Source organism: Ptychodera flava, chromosome 1 (assembly GCF_041260155.1).
Source record: "Ptychodera flava strain L36383 chromosome 1, AS_Pfla_20210202, whole genome shotgun sequence".
Classification (NCBI taxonomy): Eukaryota; Metazoa; Hemichordata; class Enteropneusta; family Ptychoderidae; genus Ptychodera; species Ptychodera flava.
The window spans coordinates 19,341,682-19,365,222 of record NC_091928.1 but is presented as its reverse complement, the minus strand read 5'-3'; the positions used below and the strand labels follow the sequence as shown (position 1 = coordinate 19,365,222).

Genomic DNA, 23,541 nt, shown 5'->3' with positions numbered 1-23,541 from the left:
CTTGACGGGTGCAGCTAGCTGGCAGGGTACGCTTACCCATTCCGGACACCTGGTACCACCACTATTTTGTGGTTCAAGATGACCCCATTGCCTTTGTCATTTTTAATATGTTCCTTGGACCTGGTAAATTTCTTAGTTACCTTGAATGATAACGATTATTGGACCTGATTTGATGTCTATTGTATTCATAATGCATCTTCAGTCAAAACTTCAACATCAACAACACTGAAGTGTCAGTATACACACACCTAGTATGGTGACCTAGTCACCTTTATCAAATACGAAGACCATTGCATCCTGACAGTCTACCTGGCTTTTTTTGCGTAATTATTTGCAAAAAAACTTAGTTTTCATTTCATATTATATTACTCTCTAAAATTCTGATCATTCTCAATTTAACAATAAATTGATGTTGCAGCCCCTTTGCATGCGAAGCAGGTGTGTAGATCGACCAAACTGACAACTTTTCCTTCTACACCAGTTTTCCTCAACATAACACCACCACCCTCAATTGTTCTATCTCCATCACTCAACTCTCTTGTCGATTAAACTGCCAAATTTTCAAATTTTGTCATCAGCCTTTGATCTTGTAAAGGTGTCAGAACAACAACATGAAACATACACTGACTTCATTGTACTTTAAAATTGTCTGACGTACAGCCTTTCACGTCAGATGATGGAGCTGACAGTGAAACAATTAGTTTTAAATAGCTTCAACTGACTGGTATGGTTGCCATGAAGGCAATGCGATGATTTTCAAAGACTTACCAATCATGATGAATGATGAGGTTGATGGCTTCAAATAAAACAGCATTTTTGGCATTGGAATGCTGCACTTTCTTGGATTTGGGGGGTTCCTACAAACAAGGAGAAGATAATGTTTGAGCAAATCTCGCAAAGTGATACTATCGTACTATCATTGCAACTGCATAGCAGTACAGCACACAATACAGTAAATTACCCACAAGTCTGTGTGAGGTGTACACTCGAAGGCTCATGTAATTATAACTTTTCAAGTTCTGCGTATCCAGAGTAACATTTGTCATTACAATGACCATTTGATAATATCTAATAAAAGTACAGTCCGATTTTTTAGTAGAAATTTCAACATCACCATTAAACGGCCACAAAATTGATGGTTTACAGGGACTACAAATAACACACTTTTGGGAAGTTTGTAATGACCAACTGAGGTGGTCACTTTCAGTGCAAAAGTTAACATGCAAATTTCTTTTGTAGATCTATTTGAAAGAAATCAATATCCTTTTGTTTGACAAAACAGGTGCCAAAAGACTCCTTACTTTCCATGAAATTATTGTGTATCACTGGCTCTAAAATTGTTTGACAATTTCACAGCACGGCACATTTCAAAACTAATTTTCTATGAATGTTGATTGTTCATCAAGAAAAGTACCAAGGCGGAAAACTCTCAAATGACATGATGATTTGAGGAAAACAAACGTAACGCTCTGCAGAGTAGTCATTATTTATTAATGAAGAGTCTGAAAATGAGGGCGCTGTCTAGTAACACTTAATACAACACGCTGACGCCAGGACACACTGAGTAGGTTTCCAAAGTGAATGTAGCTAGAGTTAGTTTCAGCACACTACTGGTTTCAAATATGAAATAATATCAATCAAACTCGAATTGGGTCTCTGCATACCTGTGCTTTGTTTAAAATGGTTTCCAAGCATTCGCTGAGTCGACCCCTGACCGCCGCGTCTTCAGGCGGTGGGTAGCACAGGAGTAAACGTAGCAACTTCACTGACAGCCATGGCGCAGGTACAAAGTAATAGGTGTAGTCTTGAAGATCCGTGTAGGATGACGTAACAATCTGAAACATAACATGTCCAATTTTTTCAATAACATGTCCCTCTCATATATTTACACATTGTTATGCTTGCTTTAATGCATTTCCCTAACCACCCCAGCGCATCATAACATAGAACCAACCACTACATTTACTACTCTTGGATTATACCAAAATAGAGGGGTGATAAGGCTATTCTGATTATTTTGCTAAATGACCCTCTTTCTCCAAAACTGGTTTATTTCAAAAGTATGACATAAAATTAGTCAAATGGATGCAAAACATTTGATGAAGTTACCCATCAAACAATATCTCACAAGATACACCTGATCTGATATGGCAGCCATTCAATGGGAATCAGTATTCGGAAAACGGGTCGCGTTATGAAAAATTAAAATTTCATGTGATATTGATGATTGCTTTGTATTTAAATTTGTAATATTTTTGAGAATGTCAAGGGTAAACAACATAAGTTTAACTCTGTCAATGAATATTAATTAGCTGCTGATAAGAATGTGTTCTTATAAGTAATTTTTGTGAAAAATTATAAAATGCATGTGCTGAAATTTTTGACATCACATGACTGTGAATATCACTAAAAGAAACTCCACTCCTATTCTTTGATTCTAGCAGTAGGACAGAATTCTGGCTTGCATTTTTTTTTCTTTAGGTATCATATCACATTTCTGACTGGACTGATAGATCTATTTATATCCTTGTGGATTTAGAACAGTAACTGCCTGCAGGCAGTCTCTTCACAAAATCAGTAGCTCTGTCTGACGAATAAAATCTCATCTAAGCCATCTGTCGCATTAATATCAATTGTTGCCACACTGCTGTGACTACATCAAGACGTGAAGGGAGTGACTTCTTGAACTCTGCACGGTGCCAATTCCCTGCGTACACTATCCTTGTCATGCTGCCAAACAGAAATTTGCGGTTCATTTGCCTCAAAAAAGAGAAACATCTGCCGCAGTAACGAGTGACTGACAACAATCAGCACAGGTGTGTTTGTGTAGTGCATGTGCTCAAGTATTCATAGAAGCCATTGCGATAACAGCAGCTTGAGGATGCTAGTTTTTTTAAAATATCATCAAATATTTGAAATTTTTACCATTATGTCCACACTGCCCTTGAAGAAACTATTTGAGAGATTCAAATATTTCTCGCAGTCATAGAACCCACAAATTTCCCAAATTAAAATCTTATACGAACTTGTCATCAACATTTCATGTAATTCTCACCATGGGGTTCAATTTATATCCGCCAGGTTTGTGTAAACTAATATTCTCTGAATCCTTTCCAGCTGCTAATAAAACAGTCTTGTAGCTGAAGTTCCAGTTGGCTTAATTATCTATATAGTGCATTTCAGGTCCTAATCTTTGGAACATTACATTGTCAATATTTGTGATTAATAAAATTCACTCATGAATTTTTGTAACACTGTGGATTAAATGCTCACATCCTGGAGTGTAAAACAAAGACAACTTTTGCCAAGAGGAGATTGCCTCTGAAAGTTGAAAATGCTGTGACAAGCAGGGATACACTGTTCAGTACCACAGTAAAACGTACAAAGTTATAAAAATCTCCTCCATATATTTTACACTGCATTTAACTTGTCAAAATAAATCAAGCATTTTGCATTTCAGCAATTTGTGAATTTCAAAGTACGACTAAAGCCAGCGACACAGAATACAAAACCCACTCAGGCCGTGTTTTGAAATCACTGTGTATGGTTTATTAGATGTCTGAATGCCCATAAATTACAAGAATCATGGGCTGAGAATTGGCCTATTGATCACTCAAATAACCAGTCAAAACTGCTGATGTGCTTTTTATGTGACTATATTTTCAGGGCTGTCTACCGGCGTTCAATAAGACAGGTCAGATTCATTAACGACCGTTACTTAAAACTGATTAAAAAACCTGAATAAAAAGAACAATATCCATGAGCAAATCCTGGCCAAATTATTGCTACTAACCATGATGTTCAAATTACGAATTGTACTGTCAGTATTGGTTTGGCAATCATATCTACGGCAATTCAACTTTTATAGAAACGTTATCATAAACCGTTTACGGCAAAACATAGAAAACGGCACGACTAGACTTTAAGTGCTTTTCAGCACTTTCTACAACACTGCAAATATATGCCTATCTAGCAACGACTTTGTATTCGCTTCTTGGGAAACCCATATACTTATTACCTAACTGGACATTTAAAATTAACAAGCTGATAGTCAACATATAAAAAATATTTCATTAATTCCATGTGAATGATTCCTCAAATTTTGTGATTAAGGTAACAGTAACTGTGCCATTTAATAGTATTATTTACATCAAGGAACATTCCTTCAACTTTGGTCAATGTCAATGGTGAAAAACAGTTTCCCATGGTTACTAAAAGCATTTTCAAGGTGCCTTTTACTTCAAACTATCAAACAACACAGAAATATCTCTTTTTAACCTGTTCACCCCTAATTCCCTGTAAACAGGTCCACAATCACCATTGATAATGATGGGTTTGGGCCAATCCATGGCAGTGAAAGGGTTAAGAAAGCTTGATGCATTACGAGATAAAAGAAGAGTGACTCAATGGCTTGGGATGTGTGGCAATATTTAACACTGCTGTCCCTACTATGTCTGTTTTTGCATACCAAGGGGGTACCCTTGTAAAATTACTGGAGGAATCTCATGGGCTGTGTACCCTTAAAGGTATACAGTCACCTGTAATCTAAATATGCCCATATATGGTCAAAGGGGCGTTCCTTGGTATTCAAAATGTCCATGTGAGGGCAGTATTTTTAAAAAGCGGCCACCCTCTTAAAATCTGTGATTGGTTAGATTTCCTCTTTCCATGGTAACTGTGGCAAAATTGGAACAGGTGACAGTATGCCTTTAACAAATATACAGTTTGAAAGCACAGAAGGGCAATATATTACATAACATATGGACATTAACTTTGCTAGTTCTGTAGTGTTGTATTTTGTAGGAATTACATCAACATTGATTCTGTATTTTACTTCCTAGTGTGATTTTTAGAGGAGGGGGGAAGGGAGGTCCTGTATCTCCTACAAAGATTGTCATTTTCCCTCTTACACTCCTGGACACAGACTTTCCAGCAGGCAATGAGGGTGCAAACCCTTATATTACATTGTCGATCCATGTGGACTGGTCAGCCAGCTATATCACTATGCGAAGAATAACATAAATAATTTCTAAAGCTAGTGCATCTTATGAAATTTGAATCAAAGATTCTATTCCTTGTCTCCTTATCACGCTTCTCAAATTCTCACACATGGATTATTTGCATACAGCTATATTCATGGTATGATCCACTTGTAACCGCTCTTGACTGTGATATACTCCACTGCCCCCCTTCTTAATAATGTAACAATCCATTCTCTAACACCAGCAGACAAAAGGTTCGTTTGCTCTGATAATGGAAATGCATGGTTGGGTTTTTTCTCTTTCAGCGCTGTCATTAGGTTTTATGAGCTAGGTAATGTACAAAGGTGAGACGTACCCTGCTAAGTCTGGAGACAGCGAGAGAGACGCATCCTTTACATTCTTCAGAATTTCTTCCGGCTAATTCGTGAATCAGACTTGTGGCTGCTGTAACAACACCCTGGAAATTGTGGAAAAGACACAGAAAAACAGTTGAGTAAACCAGCTATACATGTGGACGGTTCCTGAATGCAAACAACTTTTGCAAAAGTATGATTAAATTCTTTCACATTTTTTCAATAAATTTGCAATTTGCTTGCTTTACTTTACTCGCTGTCTGCTGATTTTTATTTCTCGTCATGACAGAAAGTGGCTTCAGTCGAAAGATTAAGTGAGTTGATTTATTATAAGACACAGGTACGCATAGCATTCCACGAAGTCTGAAAATCAATAACAGAGGTAGCATAGCATGCTTACATCCCTGTACAGTACTCTAGCTACCAACACAACATGATGAGCTTGATCACAATATTTTGGCTAAGCAGCTGGATTATCTCAACCCTTTGAGAGCTGTAATTTTTCTCGCCAACATTTTAGAGCAACATTTTACCAGTTTTTATGAATTCTGCAGTAATTTTTTTGATAATTTTGGACCAAATGGACATCAGATTTCCTTGGCTACAGTTTTTTATCAAAATTTTGGGAAAAACCTGAAAAAAAGTTGACTGGACTATATTTTACAAAGGTGACAAAACTTCACTTTGGCGCTAAAAGGGTAAAAGTCACAGAAATAATTTACCTGCTTAGGCTAATACATAACTTTGTTAGATTTCATAACATTATGCATTGTGCACAGTTCAGATAATATGCGCCTTGAAAATGAAATACTTAAACTTTTGCTCAAACTTTCTTCATTCTCTTTCAAAACCAAGAATAAAACTTGGGGGTCACCACGCAAAGTTTGGTACTAGGGAAATAAATTACCCAAGATTTACAGATATTTGAAATTCAAAATGGCTGCCAACCCTGTGTTAACTCTATGGAGAAAAATAAAATTTTCAATTTTCAAAAAACTAAGACTGTGAAAAGTTTTCTTTCACCAAGAGCTTTAAAATGAACCCCTACAAGTGGTAGATCAGAATAGAATTGATTAAGTTTGAAAGCCCGAATATCTGTACCCGAGGCACGATCTACTATAAGGTTATAATTTTTCATCATTGCACTTACCATGTGTTGGTCATTCAATAGATGCACTGCTCTGTTAATCCATTCCCCTGGATCTATAGACTCTGGAGATGTTCTTAACAGCCGAAGTAAACACAACGATGCACTCTGTTTCACTGTGTCAAGGGTGTCTCTATGAATGGAAAAAAAACAATAAATAGCCAGGTGTCAACAAAACAATATGCAAATAACAAATGCATAGAATTGTGATTTATCAGAAAAGGTTATTGAATTACTATTATGGTGAAAAATAACACAACTGGTTGTAAACTCCATCTTAATGACAGCTGGTTATGGTTGTTTAACTAGTTCTGGTTGAGGCCAAAAAAAAAATATGTGCTGTTCCGATAACCCGACCTACCCCAATTTTAACCCCCGACCCTAGACTTTTTAGAGCCTCGTAAACCCGGAAGTAAAAATAACGATATGAAAAAACGTGAAACGCATGAAATCACACGAGAACTATGACAAATCGCGTGAATCACGCGAGAACTAATACGTCATTCTTATAGTAGGCATGCCGGATGCCAGACGCTCATATGAAAACTTGCGACATGACACTGACAGTTGTTGCACACTGAACGGTTTCCGGTTTTCAAACTTCTGTATCTCAAAAAGTATTAGGTCTAATTCAATAAAATTTTCGATAAAAAAATTCCAATTCAACTGCTCGTCCTACCATGGGATATTTTTTGAAAATAAAGAAAAAAAATTGTGTCATTTTAGCGCTCAAATCAAACATTATTTTTCGCCATACAGCGCAGCGTGCCGTACTGCGGCACGCACATTCTCAGGCCACTACTTCCTATGTTAGAATGGAATGGCTCGTTACAGTATGTTGTTCAGTGCCTAAACGGCATTTTGTAGGTAGGTTGTCGCTAAAATGCAGGGACAATTTTCAGTGATCGGAGTTAGTATACCAAACAGCAACTGTTATATTCAATTTGTGGAAAGTTTGAAGCATTTTCATGGCCGTTTTCTGATGTAATCTTTCATTTACATTCTTGTTGTCATTTCCGAACCGCGCCATGCACAGCGCGGCCACATTATGCAGGCCAAGTGAAAGCCCGGAAGTGTTTTGTGATAGTGAATCGAGCAAAATTTTGGTCAATTTTACTTTTTATAGTCATTCTATCATTAAAATATAAACCCGTACACCAAAAACTGTGTGGTTAAGGTCAGTTCTGAGTAGTTTCAAAGTCTGTGCGTTTGGAATTTACCGTGAATTTGCCGTACGTACGTACTTCGTTGAACTGCCAACGCTACAATCAGCTGTTTTCAAACGTAACCCTCAGCCTGGTAGTTTTGCGAACATTAAACTGTGTTCATTTTTCATCTGTTGATGTTACACAAAATTTACAAAATGATATTTGACAACAGAAATGAATACTCTTTCAATGATGTATGGGAATAAAGTCAGCATGCGATGTAAACAACCTTTATTTTTAAACAGCATTAACGTAAACTGGGGAAAATGACAGACAGGGGTAGTGCAGGAATCGGGAATTGATAAACAAGACAAGTTGAAAGACGGGCAAATGAAGAGAGAATGAAAAATCTAAGGAAAGGAAAGGAAAAAATCATAACCCTGACTCTAGATTTCAATGCTAAAGGAAAATTGAGTACAACAAGATGACAGCTTTTTAGGGGGGGAGTAATATTCTTGTGTAAAAAAGGACAGCTCCAGGGGGATTATTCTGAGTTGATCAGTTGAACAATGACTTATTTTATTCATATTCCTATGTTTTTTTGTTTTTTTTAATATCAGAATTTCTCAAATGTAACATTTAAGAAATTTTACAGATCTAAAATATATTTATTCTTTTTTGTTATTACTCAAGTTTAACTGTCCAGAATTTGGTACAGCTAGCGTAAAAACTCTGAGAGTTACAGCTGTTTGAAAATGGGGAAAAGTGGCTATTTTTACTGACATTCCGTCCACGTCCAACATTTTTTGGCTCTCCTTGATTGTCAGTGTATCTCAAATACAAACTTCAAGTAAATTTTCAGATCAAAAATGCATGTATTCTTTTGCATTATCTCTCAATATTAAAGTGTTCAAAATTTGACAGAGCTAGCTTAAAAACTCTGAAAGTTACAGTAGTTTGAAAATGGCGAAAAATAGCTTTTTGACTGGTAGTATACACAGTGCTGTCCAATTTTCAACTCTGTCTCACAAAAGTTTTGGCATTTTCAAGTCTCTTTGTAAATAAAACAAAAGCTCCTTATACCGTACTCTTACAATATATTGCACAAAAAAGTATTTTAAAGCAGATTAGTTAGAGAATCAATATTATTATACAACTATATTTTTCATAGGGATACCCACAAAATGACTCTTAGCCATATGTTGAAATTTTTTGACCATTTGTCAAAAAAATGAGCATATTTCAATTTTTTAAAAATCATAACCCTGGAAGTAGACAAGATAGAACATCATTCAAACAGTTTTTTAAATCCTGAGACAAGATCTTCAAGAAAACATACAATTCAAGTAAGTTTAACCAAGAACAAAAAAGGCCTGGTATCCCTACTTATAGCAGGCCTCGTCTCAAACAAAATGGTGGCTCGTGATGGACTTAACGTGTACTCAGTTTTGTTTCGCAAAGCGATCATGGCGAAGAAAGGTCGATTTTGTCTTCTGTTAAACAGAACCAAACATTCGAAGAAATTTTGGAGGAACACCATCCAGGTTTTTCTGAATGTAAAATGTACTCTATTCGAGTTGAATGTGCCAGTGATGCTGCTGGGGCGTGTTGGAAGTACAGCAGACAAATATACAGGTTGACGAGGCTACAAACAACTTCAACGTAAAGTATGTGTGTTTTTCTTGCGAGTGACTGCAAAAAGCTGAGGATTTACCTGTGGATAAACAGTTCACTTTCCTGTCAAAGAATCGTAATTCAGCCATATAAATTTCTGTGGCAGTCTAATAAACCACACACTTCAGTTCTACTGATGAATATTTTTTTTAATATATCGGTATTTAATTTGAGTGTTTCATGAGGAAATTGTTCACTGGTAGTGTGTTTGAACGCGTACAAAAATGCACATTGAGAAATTAAAAAAAATGAAAAAAAATTTCCCTACCTACCTACCCTATTTTTGAAAACCATGTAATCGGAACAGCACATTTTTTTTTTTTTTGGCCTGATAAAAACTAGTTCTGGTTGGTAAACTAGTTCTGGTTGGTTATTAACTTATTATGGTCCATTAACTGGCTATGACTGGTAAACTGGTTATGCTTGATAAACTGGTTATGGTTGGTACACTGAATACGCTTCCACATAAAAATAGTCATTCATTTTTAACTTTAAATAAGATTAGGGTAGCCATACAAGAATTGAATGGAGTTGTCATGGTAATATGTACACTGTGACCAATCAGAGGTTAGACTTTTCTAAAAGAGCCAATGAAAGCTAAAACAAGGCTTGAACTCTTGCATGGACACAATGATATGATGGTCGTACAAGAAATATGACTGTGAGGCACAACGTGACAACTCTGTATATAAAACCAAGATTTGTAGAGTTACGGTTGCTCCGACAACAACTCTTACTCATACTGACAAGTCATACAAGACAGGCCATGCAGAACCACTCATACAAACACCAGGACACAAACTGGTCATCTGTAAACATGGAAAAGCTGTTAAACTTTCCACTATTAACCACTTTATGTGTTATCTACTGCATGTAAGATCAATTAACCAGCAGACAGGGAAATTCTGTGACAGACGTTAATTTATACCTTGACATGTTCAGTACACCACAAAAACACGACATGCAACGTAGCATGCTCAACGTAGACAGTAATGTGCATAAATCTGAACTTGAAGGTACATAATTACTGAGAAATAATTCATCTGAAAAGCAACCAAATATGAGTGAAAATAAAAACAGGAATATTTTGCAAAATTGTTGCATTTCTATATTCTCTGTCAGTTAACAGACCTAAATTTATTTTCAGATAATGTCATTTTGATAATCAGCTCTGAGACGATTGAACAGAGCAAGGCTGTGGTAGGAAGGTAATGCACAGATAATCCCATCTACCTTGTTCACTACTTCATTAAGGCAGAACGCACCTCAGGGACAGACAGTCGGACTCTCAAACTTTTACAATTCTCTTCTGATATACCACATGTGGGGTTCATTTTAAAGCTCTTGGTGAAAGAAAACTTTTCACCGGCTTAGTTTTTCGAAATTAGAAAATTTTTATTTTCTCCATAGAGTTAACACAGGGATGGCGGCCATTTTGAATTTCTAATATGGGTAAATCTTGGGTAATTGTGTTTCTCTAGTACCAAATTTGCACGGTGACCTCCTATTTTTATTCTTGATTTTGAAAGGTGCATACTACCTTAAGTATGATGTGGGCTTGACGAGGATAAAAGTTCAACAAACTGCAGTGACATTTCAAAGCAGATCTCTTTGACTTCACAATTTCTATTACACTGTTGCCTGCCCCACATCTCAATCGACATTTGATAAACCCTGTATGTAATGAAACCATACTTGCAATCTGGTCTATTCTATTCATACACAAATAGGGGTGACTTGGGGTTAATCCCAGGTGAAGTCACTCACCCTGTCTGATCAGATAATCCTCAATGCTGTCACAAATACATTATCCACATAACTTCTGTAGTATACCTTACGGTACGTATATCACAATATTCCCGTCAGAACAGCATGGAATAGCAATTTGACAGGATCACATACTACCCATCCATTTCAAATAGTAAATCATTTAAACCTTTCACCCCCAGTTCCCTGTATACAGGTCAACTTTACCATAGAAAACAATGGAGTTGGGATAAACCATGGTGGTGAAAGGGTTAAAGTTACCGTAATTATCAATTCCATTCATGAAGTACATTAGCGTAGTATGCACTTCAAAAGTGATATAGATTTAAACTTTTGCTCACACTTTCCTCAAGGAAAGGTTTATCCATTCTCTTTCAAAATCAAGAATAAAAGTCGGGGGCCACCGGGCTAATTTTGCTACAAATTACTCAAAATTTACAAATATTTGACATTCAAAATGGCCACCATCCTGTGATAACTCTATGGAGAAAAACAAAATTTTCCATTTTCAGAAAACTACGATGGTGAGAAGTTTTCTTTCACCAAGAGCTTTAAAATGAGCCCCCACAAGTGGTAGACTAAACAGGCATTGGAAAAATTTGAGCATCCTGATTTCTGTCTCCGAGGTGCTTTCTACCTAAAGTTATCCATGGAGGATTCAGAAACCTTGAATCACACAAATGTAACTTGTCATTCATCAAAGTCCCTGTCAATTGCCTTGTTGGCCTTCCTCGATGGCTATCCACTCCAGATCTCCATATTATCAATTCCCTACACAACCTGTGATCTTCTTTCATTTCTCAGTGGCCTACTTTACATTTCCATCCCTCTGAGGCACACATAAACATCCTTCTGTTATGTTGACCCTTTGAACTCTGACCCCCTGGTGACCTGACAATCCACAACTGAACAAAAGCTCAAGGGTTCAATCAAATATTCATATTGCAAATAATGGGGTTTTATGACAAAAGAATTAATATAACCATATTCAACGCATGGTTTATCTTTTATTAAGCTGGCCCAAAGCAAATGTCAAACTACGTCAAATCTTCAGGATGAAATATTATTCTTAGTTTCCTGTGCACTACAGAGATTATACATGTAGGCTCGCATCAACCTTTCAAAGGACTGGTTACCATGATGGGCATAAACAATATAAAACAGTAAATGCCCCTTGAAATGGTGACTGCAAATCATATTTTGTTTCCTGAACATAAATCAGAAAATCATACGCAAGTTGCAACTAATTCCTTTCTTTCTGATTTCAATAACAAATTCACACAGATTATCTACAGTGTACTTCTAAGTTTTTTAGATAAATGAAATTCAAAACAGGATGGAATGTTCCAAAGGCCATTTAAAGAGAATTCTTTGTTTGCCGTCCTTGGATTTTTGAAAAACTTACCAGCCAGCCAGGGAAAAAAAACACAGACAAAAAACACGAGTGTGTTAACATAAGCTCAATTTTTACTTGTTTCATTTGGAAAAATAATATTTTTATTTGTAATAGTGTTACCATTGCGTTTGTTTCCTTCATTTTCTCTGAAAACCTACCAGCATGCAGACGGCAAACAAAGAATTTTATTTAAAGCGCCTAAAGGTGAAACCTACATGGAAACCAGCGTAGTGATAAGTAATGACATCATCATACAAAATATTACTGAACACAGAAGCTATCAATAGAACAAATCAAGACCCAACCATGAGCCTGCAAACAATGATCAAATTTGTTTATGTTCATCTGTTGAGTCTTGCACAGTGTACATATCCCTAACATCGTCTTCTGACTTGAAGATCCTTGGGCCCTAACAGTGTCATAGAGACAGACTCTGTGTTTTTTTACACTCCAGGCAATTCTAAAACCCATATGTCTATAAACTAGGCCTTAATGGCAGAATCATGGACAGCACATGTGGAATCCCGATCATAAAAAATCCCATCCCAATCACTTTCCATCAACTAATGCATCCACTGACCAATCCCGGCCATAATCCGGCAAAGCTACACTCATCTATTCCGATGGCCGATCCAAGATAGAATCACACAGCAAGTGTCTGACAAACAGGCATACCTGAGCATGCCAGGTAATGGGTGCACATCTGAGAAAAGTGTAACGTCCCCTGCTGAAATAAATTGACGGTTGACAGATTTCTGAAACGTGTATGGGAAAAAATTTATGACTTGAATGCACATGGCCACCTTATCACTGTCCTGTTTGTTACGAAAATTTCACTCACAGCAAGTTAAAAGCGACACTCATGAGTTAACACAGGCCATATTTCATATATGTTATTGTACACGATAGTGGCCAGACTGTCATACAACGCATTATTATTCCATTGCACACCTTTTAATTCTCTTTTGCCGGAATGTTATTGCATTTTATGGGCACATCAGGTGTTCATGCTTGGTCTTCTGTCTGACTAACTGACAGATGAGAAACATATACAGTCTGCATGAACGCCACATTGGTGTGATTTCCAGGACCTGGATGGCAAAGATACCTGCAGAAACTGCACAATGCCACAACTACAGTGCCACAAAGCTAGGCAGATGTACAAATTTTCAACTATCCAAAATTTCACGATTTATCAGTACTGATGGAAACTGGAACAAACAAACATGCGGATATTTTCATGACTTAACCTGTTCACCCCTAAATTCACTGTAAACAGGTCCACACTGACCAATGATAACCATGGGTTCGGGCCAAACCAAGGTGGTGAAAGGGTTAAGTGACCCCTTTCACCTTTAATTTCCATTTCTTGGGGTCAAACTATGCCATAGAGAGTGATATGATTTGCCTTACAGCAGGTGCTGTAAGGTTAAAAATTTCACAATCCCTTAAGAAGAAAGGTATTCCATACAATAGTAAATGGAGGAAAAAACTATCTTAACCCTTTGAGTGCTGTAATTTTTCCTATCAAAGTTTTACTGCTACATTTTACCAATTTTTATGAATTTTTCTGAAATTGTTTGATAATTTTGGACCAAATGGACATCATACAGTATTTCATTGGCTACAGGTTTTCATCAAAACTTTAGCAAAAATCTGAGAAAAATTGACAAGAGAATATTTTATAAAGGTGACAAAAATTGACGTTGCCGCTCAAAGGGTTAACCAAAAATAGAACACACAAGCGTCAGTCATTCGATAATTCACAGGATTTTCCGTTACAGACAGCGCCAATGCCTGTGATACCGTTGTAAGCCACCATTATCTGCAGATATGTACTACATAATCATAAGAGTGTCACATTTAGTTTTTTTTCATGGGTTGGAGATTTTTTTCATTTCGTTGAAAGCATAGTCTGTGTTTGCAGTGGCGTGTGTCCGGGCTTATGAGATTTCCTAAAATTGATTTTCCGTCCCTGGAGCGAATGGTAAGCAGATATGACTAAATTACAATGGAAGGTATTGGATTATCAACGGCAAGGCACCGATATCCCATTCATTTCAGATTCCATGTAAAATTCATACACCTCATTTATTTCCACCGTCCAGGTGTTACACGATACGGGACTGGAATTCGGCTCATGAGAATGTAGGAAAATGAAATGTCAGTCTAGATTGATAGTTGCCTTGGAGATGGAAAACAAGTAAAAACCTCTGCATCTAGGAAAAGTTAGGCTCACATACAAAGCTACAGAACACAACTAAGTCTTTTGTGATGAGTAAAATAGATGAGTTCATTTGCGCAGTAAACCATGCAAATTACTGATTCACAAGTTACTTTGTATCCTGGGTAAACACATACATTATTGAACTGTAAAGCGTAATTCAATCACACGGAGATCTTCTCTCTCATGAGGAATTACAATTTGCAATTGCTACTTTGAATTCTGTTCAACATGTAACCAAATTTTTCACAATGTTGTAGTCTACAGTATCTCTACAAGTTCCATTTCATTTCATATATCATCTGTTTAATGTCAATTAATGATCAATTGTTTACACAAGGTTGATTGTTTTGAAATACCGAGTTTTCACAAACAAAATCATTTTGAATTTCTGTGATTTGTAATTTTTTTCAGAGATGTCTGGGGACAATGTCCATTCAACAAAATTTGAATTCAAGAAATGACAATTAAAATGCACAACTTTTAAATATTTGCAGATTACAAAAAACATAAATTGGAATTTTTATCATACCAGGGCCTAAAAGTCTGACTGTAAGGGATCGTGGATAACGTACACACATGCATGACAAGCAAAGCGTGTTGACCTCAAACCCCAAACCTCCCCCCAACCTCTCCCCAACTAAACGTTTCGAAGTGTGAAAATCCAAATATTATATATTGCAGAAATACTATGTTGGAAGTTTTAACTTTTGGCAGGTTGTCAAGCAACAAACAATTCTGAAAGAAATTCAGGCAGTGATAGAGTTTCCATGGTGGTACCACGGTACATACATAATAAGTGAGAATTCGCACAAGATAATCGAAATTGAGGTAAACCCCCTCAAAACACAGTCAGTTTTCTTTATTCTGAGCGTGTCTCAATTACCCATGACCCCTGAGGTATTAAGAAAGTGACCAAGCATTGGGAGTCTGGGTGTCTGTAAGTAACGGCATTTTTCCATCGATTACCACATTTTCTAGCCCAGTGGACACTGCTTTCCTGGGATTAAACAAGCCTACAATCTACAAAAGCGACCTAGCGGCCGATATAGCTCCGCTGTGTTTATGTACAGAATAACTATTTTTGACACATGTTGATGAAGAAGGTGGAAATCTTTGATAACTCAATGCAGTGGCCAGAAAAATGTGGCTAAAATAAGCTGCAAAAATACAAAATTGAAGATTTCATCATACTTTGAATATACCGTATCACATCCGATCATCCCTAAGAACATGTCAACCAAAGCTATCTGATGAGTAGTTTTTTGAGAATAAAATATTCTGACCAAAAATGGCAACAATTGCCCCCCAAAAATAAAAATTGCAGATTTCATCATAATTTCAAAATATCACACTTAGTTATACCAAATTTCAAAGCTGTTAGACCAGTACTTTTTGAGAAACGCATTTTTTGACCAAAAATGGCAAAAATTGCCCCAAAAATACAAAATTGCAGATTTCATCATTATTTCGATAAATATCATTTAGTTCATCTGTAGAAACCTGTATACCAAATTTCAAAGCTATCAGATGAGTAGTTTTGGAAATACACATTTTTTGACCAAAAATGGCAAAAATTGCCCCAAAAATACAAAATTACAGATTTCATCAGAAATTCAATATATATTACTAAGCTCATCTGTAGAAACCTGTATACCAAATTTCAAAACTATCAGACCAGTACTTTTTGAGAAATACATTTTTTGACCAAAAATGGCAAAAATTGCCTTAAAAATGTAAATTTGCATATTTCTGCACAATTTGAACAAATCTGAAATAGATCATCCCTAGGGACATATGTACCAAATATAAAAGCTATCTGACCAGTAGTTTTGAAGAAGAAGATTTTTAAAGATTTTTTTACCAAAAATGACAAAAATTGCCTTAAAAATACAAATATGCAAATTTCACCACCATTTGAACAAATCTGATTTAAGTCACCCTAAGCAAACTGCATATCAAATTTCAAAGCAATCGAATGAGCGGTTTCAGAGAAGAAGATTTTTTTACCAAAAACACAAAAAAATGCCCCAAAAATACAAATATGCAAATATCACCATGATTTGAACAAACTGAAGTAAGGTCACCCCAAGTGAACTGCATATAAAATTTCAAAGCAATTGGACTTGTGGTTTTAGAGGAGAAGGCAATTGTTGACGGACGACGGACGCCGGACGACGGACGCCGGACGACGACGGATAATCAACCTATTTGATAAGCTCCGCGTCGCTGACAGCGGAGCTAAAAACACAGAAACCTGGAAAATATAGCATTATCCTTGGAAACATAATGATCTGCTGTCAGTCAATCTGTCACTTTCCCTTATGTGGTAGTCACTGATTTCTTGATTTCTTTTTCTGAAATTCGGTGCAAGTCACATGACCTTCCATCTTCACAAACACTAGGCACAAGGACTCAGTAAGGCCAAAAAAAAGAAATGTTTCTGGTCAGCGCGCACGTCACTTGAACAACAGCGTGTAACCCTTTTTTTTCTGTTTGTGGCCGGCGGCTGTGGCTGACACCAAACCAAAATGGCTGAAGAGAAAGAGAAATTCTTTGGGGGGCATGATCAGTGACTGCATGAACAGTATATATGTGACCATAGTGATAAAAATATAAAACTGACCCTCCTCCCTCCCTTGAGGAAAAAAAAATAAAATAAAAAAAAATAAAATGCGCGTCGCCGCACCATTTTTTAAAGAAAGACCTGACCAGAAACATTTCCTTTTTTTTTGGCCTAATAACATCCATGATTAACTAGTAAAACATATTATGAACCAATTTGAGCATATTCTTCTACATAGCAGTTAACCCTTTGAGTGCTGTAATTGTTCCCATCAAAATTTTAGTGAAACATTTTTACCAATTTTTATGAATTTTTCTGTAATTTTTTGATAATTTTGGACCAAATGGACATCACATTACATTGGCTTCAGTTTGTTATCAAAATTTTGGCAAAAATCTGAAAAAAAATGACTGGGGCATATTTTATAAAGGTGACAAAAGTTGACTTTGGCGCTCAAAGGGTTAACACCTCCTTTCATCAAGTTGGTTGACCTGATATGGAATTCTAGAGCATGTCCAACTGTCATTTTTCAGCAAAGTACTGTATGAAGACACTCAATCATGCAGTTTATTGTAGCATTGTTAAGACTTCATTCCATTCAAATCAAGATACACATATATTGCTTCAAACAAGACTTATGAACATGATCCTGAAATATTACTCAAAAGAAAGCCAGTCCTGTACAATATACACTTAAGGATTTCATATCATGGGAACCGACTTCAACAGTTGAAACACAAACTTAAACGTACCATATACCAATAAACCTATGTGTAGAAGCATACATGGCGTATGCATTTATTTATCAACACGTATTTATTTGCACGTCAATAACACACATTATAGCCCAAACAAGGTACTATGTGCCCGAGGGCAGGTGACCATTTGCCCGGCATCAGGAAGGCAAACGGTCTCCTGCCCCAAGGGTACATCATGTAGTCCCTTGTTTGGGCTATAATGTTTCTATTACATACTCCTTTAATTTGCAGTTTTTACTTGAAATTTGGGGGTTTATTTGCAAATGAGCTCTATTTCCATGATAGATGAAAATCCATGTGAAAATAGAGCTATTTTCATCATCAAATGGCGCATTGACATATTTAAACCAATGTTGTACAGTTCATCTATTTTTTTATGCATACATTTCTAAAAACCAAATTTCCTATGTAAAACATGTAATTTGATCATTTTTTAAATCCAAAAGTTGTCAAATATGAAAACAGTTCTGCTTCATTTTCAGTGAAATGACAACTGTGTGGCCCACTGCGTCATCAACAAGTTCCATCAAATCCTATGGGGCATGAGACATTCAATACATGAAGGCAAGTAATAATGACAGGTCTCTTTCAGGGACCATTTTCTATAGAACACTGCAGTAGCTAGAATGCAATATTTCATACCTCCTGGCATTAATCAGCATACTGTCAAACACAGTTTCCCTTCTCTATATTTAAAATGCCAGTACCTGATACCATCTTGCAAAACCTTAATTAAAGCCACAATAGCTGCAAATGTGTAATAAACCGATTCAAAATATCCTCCGTTTTCCAAGATTTTCTTTGAAGAAGACACATTTAAAGACTGAAAAAGTGTGCAACACTGTTATAAGTGTCAAAAGTGGCATGTGAATTCAAACATTTTAACATCATTTTAGATATCCTGCCATTTTCAAAAACTAATCATGTGACAGAGAAATAAAGATCACAACAACAAATGTTGGCCATTGTGTGTTATTCATTCAAGTAAATGGCATCATGCTTGTTTCTTTTACGATCACAATGTGTATGTACAGGAAATACTGCATGTTTTTGTATTTTTCGTGGGGCGGCATTTAATGAGCGCGGCACCTGTTTATTATTTAACTTGTAAAATGCGTGGGCATGTCCAAATCAGTCAGTAGTGATACCTCTATATATGTCCTTCAGTTAGCATATTTGCACGAACAAACTTTGGTTTAAAAATAAAATCATGAAAATAATGCATAAAATTTGCAGCTATTGGGGCTTTAAACAAATCAAAACCCCAGAAATGTTGTAAATTTGTAAAATGCAAGCTAAATAGGGTAAGAAGACACACAGTATCTGTGTCAGGCATTAGTGCATATTCCTTTTTTGCCAAAAGCAAGAGTTTTAATACTTACGGATGTACCAGTAACTTGGGGATCTCATTGCCGAGGGCTTCCGACATTTCCTTGCTTCCAATATTGGCAATGCAGTGGAGAGCCAGACAGATGTGTACCGAGTTTCTGCTCGTCAAATCGTTCTTGATGTGCTGTACGATCAATTTCATTAATTCGCTGCTCTCGCTGACAAGCACTGATATAAACAGATAGCCCTGGAAATGTACAGAGAGATGTAATAAATTGTGATTAATACCAGTAAGTGCTGAAGACACACATTATTGTATCTTGCAGAAGACGGATCTGCTTAAGACATTACTGTTATAAAATTTCTTCTCACAGCTTTAATTCAGGGATCGTACTTGCTCAATATTTTGGTTCAAAGCCTTCTATTTTTCGGGGTTAACATTTATTTTTTTTTGGCACAGAAAACTCCTCTCTCTACTTATATCAGGAACAACCTGTTAGTTATCTAAAGTTGTAATCACTACTCTCTGTGGTTTTAACCCTTTCACCACCATGGTTCGGCCCAAACCCCTTGTTATGAATGGTGATCTTGGACCTGTTTACAGGGAATCGGGGGTGAACAGGTTAAAGTAGTATCTCGAAGATAAATGCATTTGTATATTATTGAAATGATAATTTTATTGAGAATGCAAAACGTATTTCGTATTTCTAAGGTTACTTGTGTACGGAAAGTGAGTAAACATGGTCATGATATGTGTAATGCTGTACTGGATTGATACGAAACAACAAAATACACAATCTTTCTACAGTGGCTAAACAGAAAGATTTCAGTCTAAAGAAAAAGCATATGTAAAGCAGATTGACATTTGTTTTGATTTTTCCGGTTACTATATATTGTCCCACAGGGATATACATGTACATGTATAATAAATGTTACCCATGGTACAAATGGAAAGTGATATTGCCACAATGGTTGCATCTTAAAGGGAGTGGGTTGTCAAAATTACATGTATGCTCAAAGCTTTCCAGGGACCTCCACAACCAATGTAAACAGTGTATCTACAATACATTGGGGATTGATGAAAGCTAATATGTTTGTTAACAATTAATATCGTAAAATTTGAATGTTGCAGCTATGTTGACACGATGCATCAAGATATTCTGCATAAAATACATTGTTTGTAAACATGAAAGTCGCACACGCGCAGTTCCCAGAACCCCCTCCCTTAAATGAAGATCTCACAGCCAACATGTGGCTATGTAAAAGTGGTCACTCTAGCTGTCAGTAATTCTTGATACTTGATACTAGTAAAGTGGGACCTGTGTGTATTAAAATATGACAATGAAGTTTAAACAAATTTCCTGTGTGAAGGCAATATGCATGTTGCTTACACATATTCCTGAACTTATCCGCCGAATAATGAAAAACGACGACTTTGGTTCTAAAAATTTATGAATGACTTGTCCACTTCAATGAAGTCTCACCTTTATTGGACTTGTAGCATTACCATATGAGACTTTTCTATATTGTACATGTATGTTGGACTTGGAATATGTTTTATTTTGGACCTGCTGCATTAATGTCCAGCTTATGTACATACACACACAAATGTAAGATACTAAGTACAGGACTTTGCAATATTAACGTGCAGTAAATTATATATTCTATTCATCTGTATTGGACTTTTAATGATACAGGACTTTGAAATATTAACCTGCAGTAAATTATATATTCTGTTCATCTGTATTGGACTTTTAATGATACAAGACTTTGCAATATTAACCTGCAGTAAATAATATATTCTATTCATCTGTATTGGACTTTTAATGATACAAGACTTTGCAATATTAACCTGCAGTAAATTATATATTCTGTTCATCTGTATTGGGCTTTTAATGATACAAGACTTTGCAATATTAACCTGCAGTAAATTATATATTCTATTCATCTGTATTGGACTTTTAATGATACAAAACTTTGCAATATTAACCTGCAGTAAATAATATATTCTGTTCATCTGTATTGGACTTTTAATGATACAAGACTTTGCAATATTAACCTGCAGTAAATTATATATTCTGTTCATCTGTATTGGACTTTTAATGATACAAGACTTTGCAATATTAACCTGCAGTAAATTATATATTCTATTCATCTGTATTGGATTTTAATGATACAGGACTTTACAATATTAACCTGCAGTAAATAATATATTCTAATCATCTGTATTGGATTTTAATGATACAGGACTTTGCAATATTAACGTGCAGTAAATTATATATTCTATTCATCTGTATTGGACTTTTAATGATACAGGACTTTGAAATATTAACCTGCAGTAAATTATATATTCTATTCATCTGTATTGGACTTTTAATGATACAAGACTTTGCAATATTAACCTGCAGTAAATAATATATTCTGTTCATCTGTATTGGACTTTTAATGATACAAGACTTTGCAATATTAACCTGCAGTAAATTATATATTCTATTCATCTGTATTGGACTTTTAATGATACAAGACTTTGCAATATTAACGTGCAGTAAATTATATATTCTATTCATCTGTATTGGATTTTAATGATACAGGACTTTACAATATTAACCTGCAGTAAATAATATATTCTATTCATCTGTATTGGACTTTTAATGATACAGGACTTTGCAATATTAACCTGCAGTAAATAATATATTCTATTCATCTGTATTGGACTTTTAATGATACAGGACTTTGCAATATTAACCTGCAGTAAATTATATATTCTATTCATCTGTATTGGACTTTTAATTTAATGAATGATACACGACTTTGCAATATTAACCTGCAGTAAATAATATATTCTATTCATCTGTATTGGACTTTTAATTTAATGAATGATACACGACTTTGCAATATTAACCTGCAGTAAATAATATATTCTATTCATCTGTATTGGACTTTTAATTTAATGAATGATACACGACTTTGCAATATTAACCTGCAGTAAATAATATATTCTATTCATCTGTATTGGACTTTTAATGAATGATACACGACTTTGCAATATTAACCTGCAGTAAATAATATATTCTATTCATCTGTATTGGACTTTTAATGTTACTCTGTATTTTATTAATCATATCACATTAAAGATAAATTGACTATACCGGTATATTCCATTCTATTCTATTCTATTCTGTTCTATTCTGCTCTATTCTTTCTATCTACTCTAAACTGCTGCACAAGTCTTACCACGAAACTAGTCACCATTGCAAAGCCAGTGTACATTTTATATTTGACGAGATACAATAATTTTTTAAAAATTTTGCGCAGCAACACATTACTAACCCTTATACACAAGTCGATAACCTGAAAATAATGAATGAGTCTAGACATGCACCCAAGCTATGACATAGACACTGTAAGTTGCTATTGTGTGTCAATCCATCAAGTTTGCCCAATTCAATTCTCAGACATTAATCCAGATGAGTGAAGATAAATTTGCATTCTGGAACGAGAAAGAGATTACATAAGAAGCCTACGGACTTGAAATGATATACGATTTATTCCGTAAATAAGTCAATGCTCTGGCAAAGGTCAATCCTGGTTTGCAGCTAGTAGCTTTACATCATGGCAAAGAAAGCTGGGAACCCGTACAAGACATGATGAATTTATCAGGCTTTATACAATGGCAGTTCTGATTGCTTTATTAACCCACCAGTCACTGTATCACAGGATTTCTATCAGGGAATGGACATTATCTTTCAGGGGGCTCTGTGAAAAACACATCTTTCAGAGCCATCCGGTACCCTAACTGATGACATTTCAGGGAATGGTCATTTTATTTTGGGGGTGATCTACATGTATGTGTCACAAAACAAATACAGCTTTCAGGGCCTACCGGTACCCTATCTGATGACGTTTCAGGGAATGGTCATTTTATTTTAGGGGTGATCTACACGTAAGTGCAACAAACAATATTTGCAGAAATGGTCCCTCTTCCAAAGTTGGTCCACAATGAGGAATGACGGAGCATAAACGCAACCTTCATTTTGTCATCTCAGAATTAAACAGCTCTTTTGAAACCTTCAAATGAGTGATATCTTTGCACACAGCCAAAGGAGAAGCCTGGTTATCAGAAGCAATATTGTCATCAAGTATGTACAATGGGTTGCACAGTGGGAAAAAAACAAGGAACAGTTGCATATGGATTTT

The 23,541-nt window shown here is 35.9% G+C and overlaps 1 protein-coding gene across 1 annotated transcript in view; it reads right to left on the bottom strand.

Annotated features, from left to right (window-relative positions):
* Positions 1 to 23,541, bottom strand: part of LOC139132186 (AP-2 complex subunit alpha-2-like) — a 72,404-nt gene that overhangs the window by 20,596 nt on the left and 28,267 nt on the right. The window contains exons 5-9 of the mRNA XM_070698579.1: positions 19,398 to 19,591; positions 6,486 to 6,615; positions 5,338 to 5,439; positions 1,665 to 1,835; positions 769 to 857 (exon numbers count right to left, since the gene is read on the bottom strand). Of these exons, the coding sequence (XP_070554680.1) occupies positions 769 to 857; positions 1,665 to 1,835; positions 5,338 to 5,439; positions 6,486 to 6,615; positions 19,398 to 19,591 (686 nt within the window). The remainder of the gene's footprint in view (positions 1 to 768; positions 858 to 1,664; positions 1,836 to 5,337; positions 5,440 to 6,485; positions 6,616 to 19,397; positions 19,592 to 23,541) is intronic.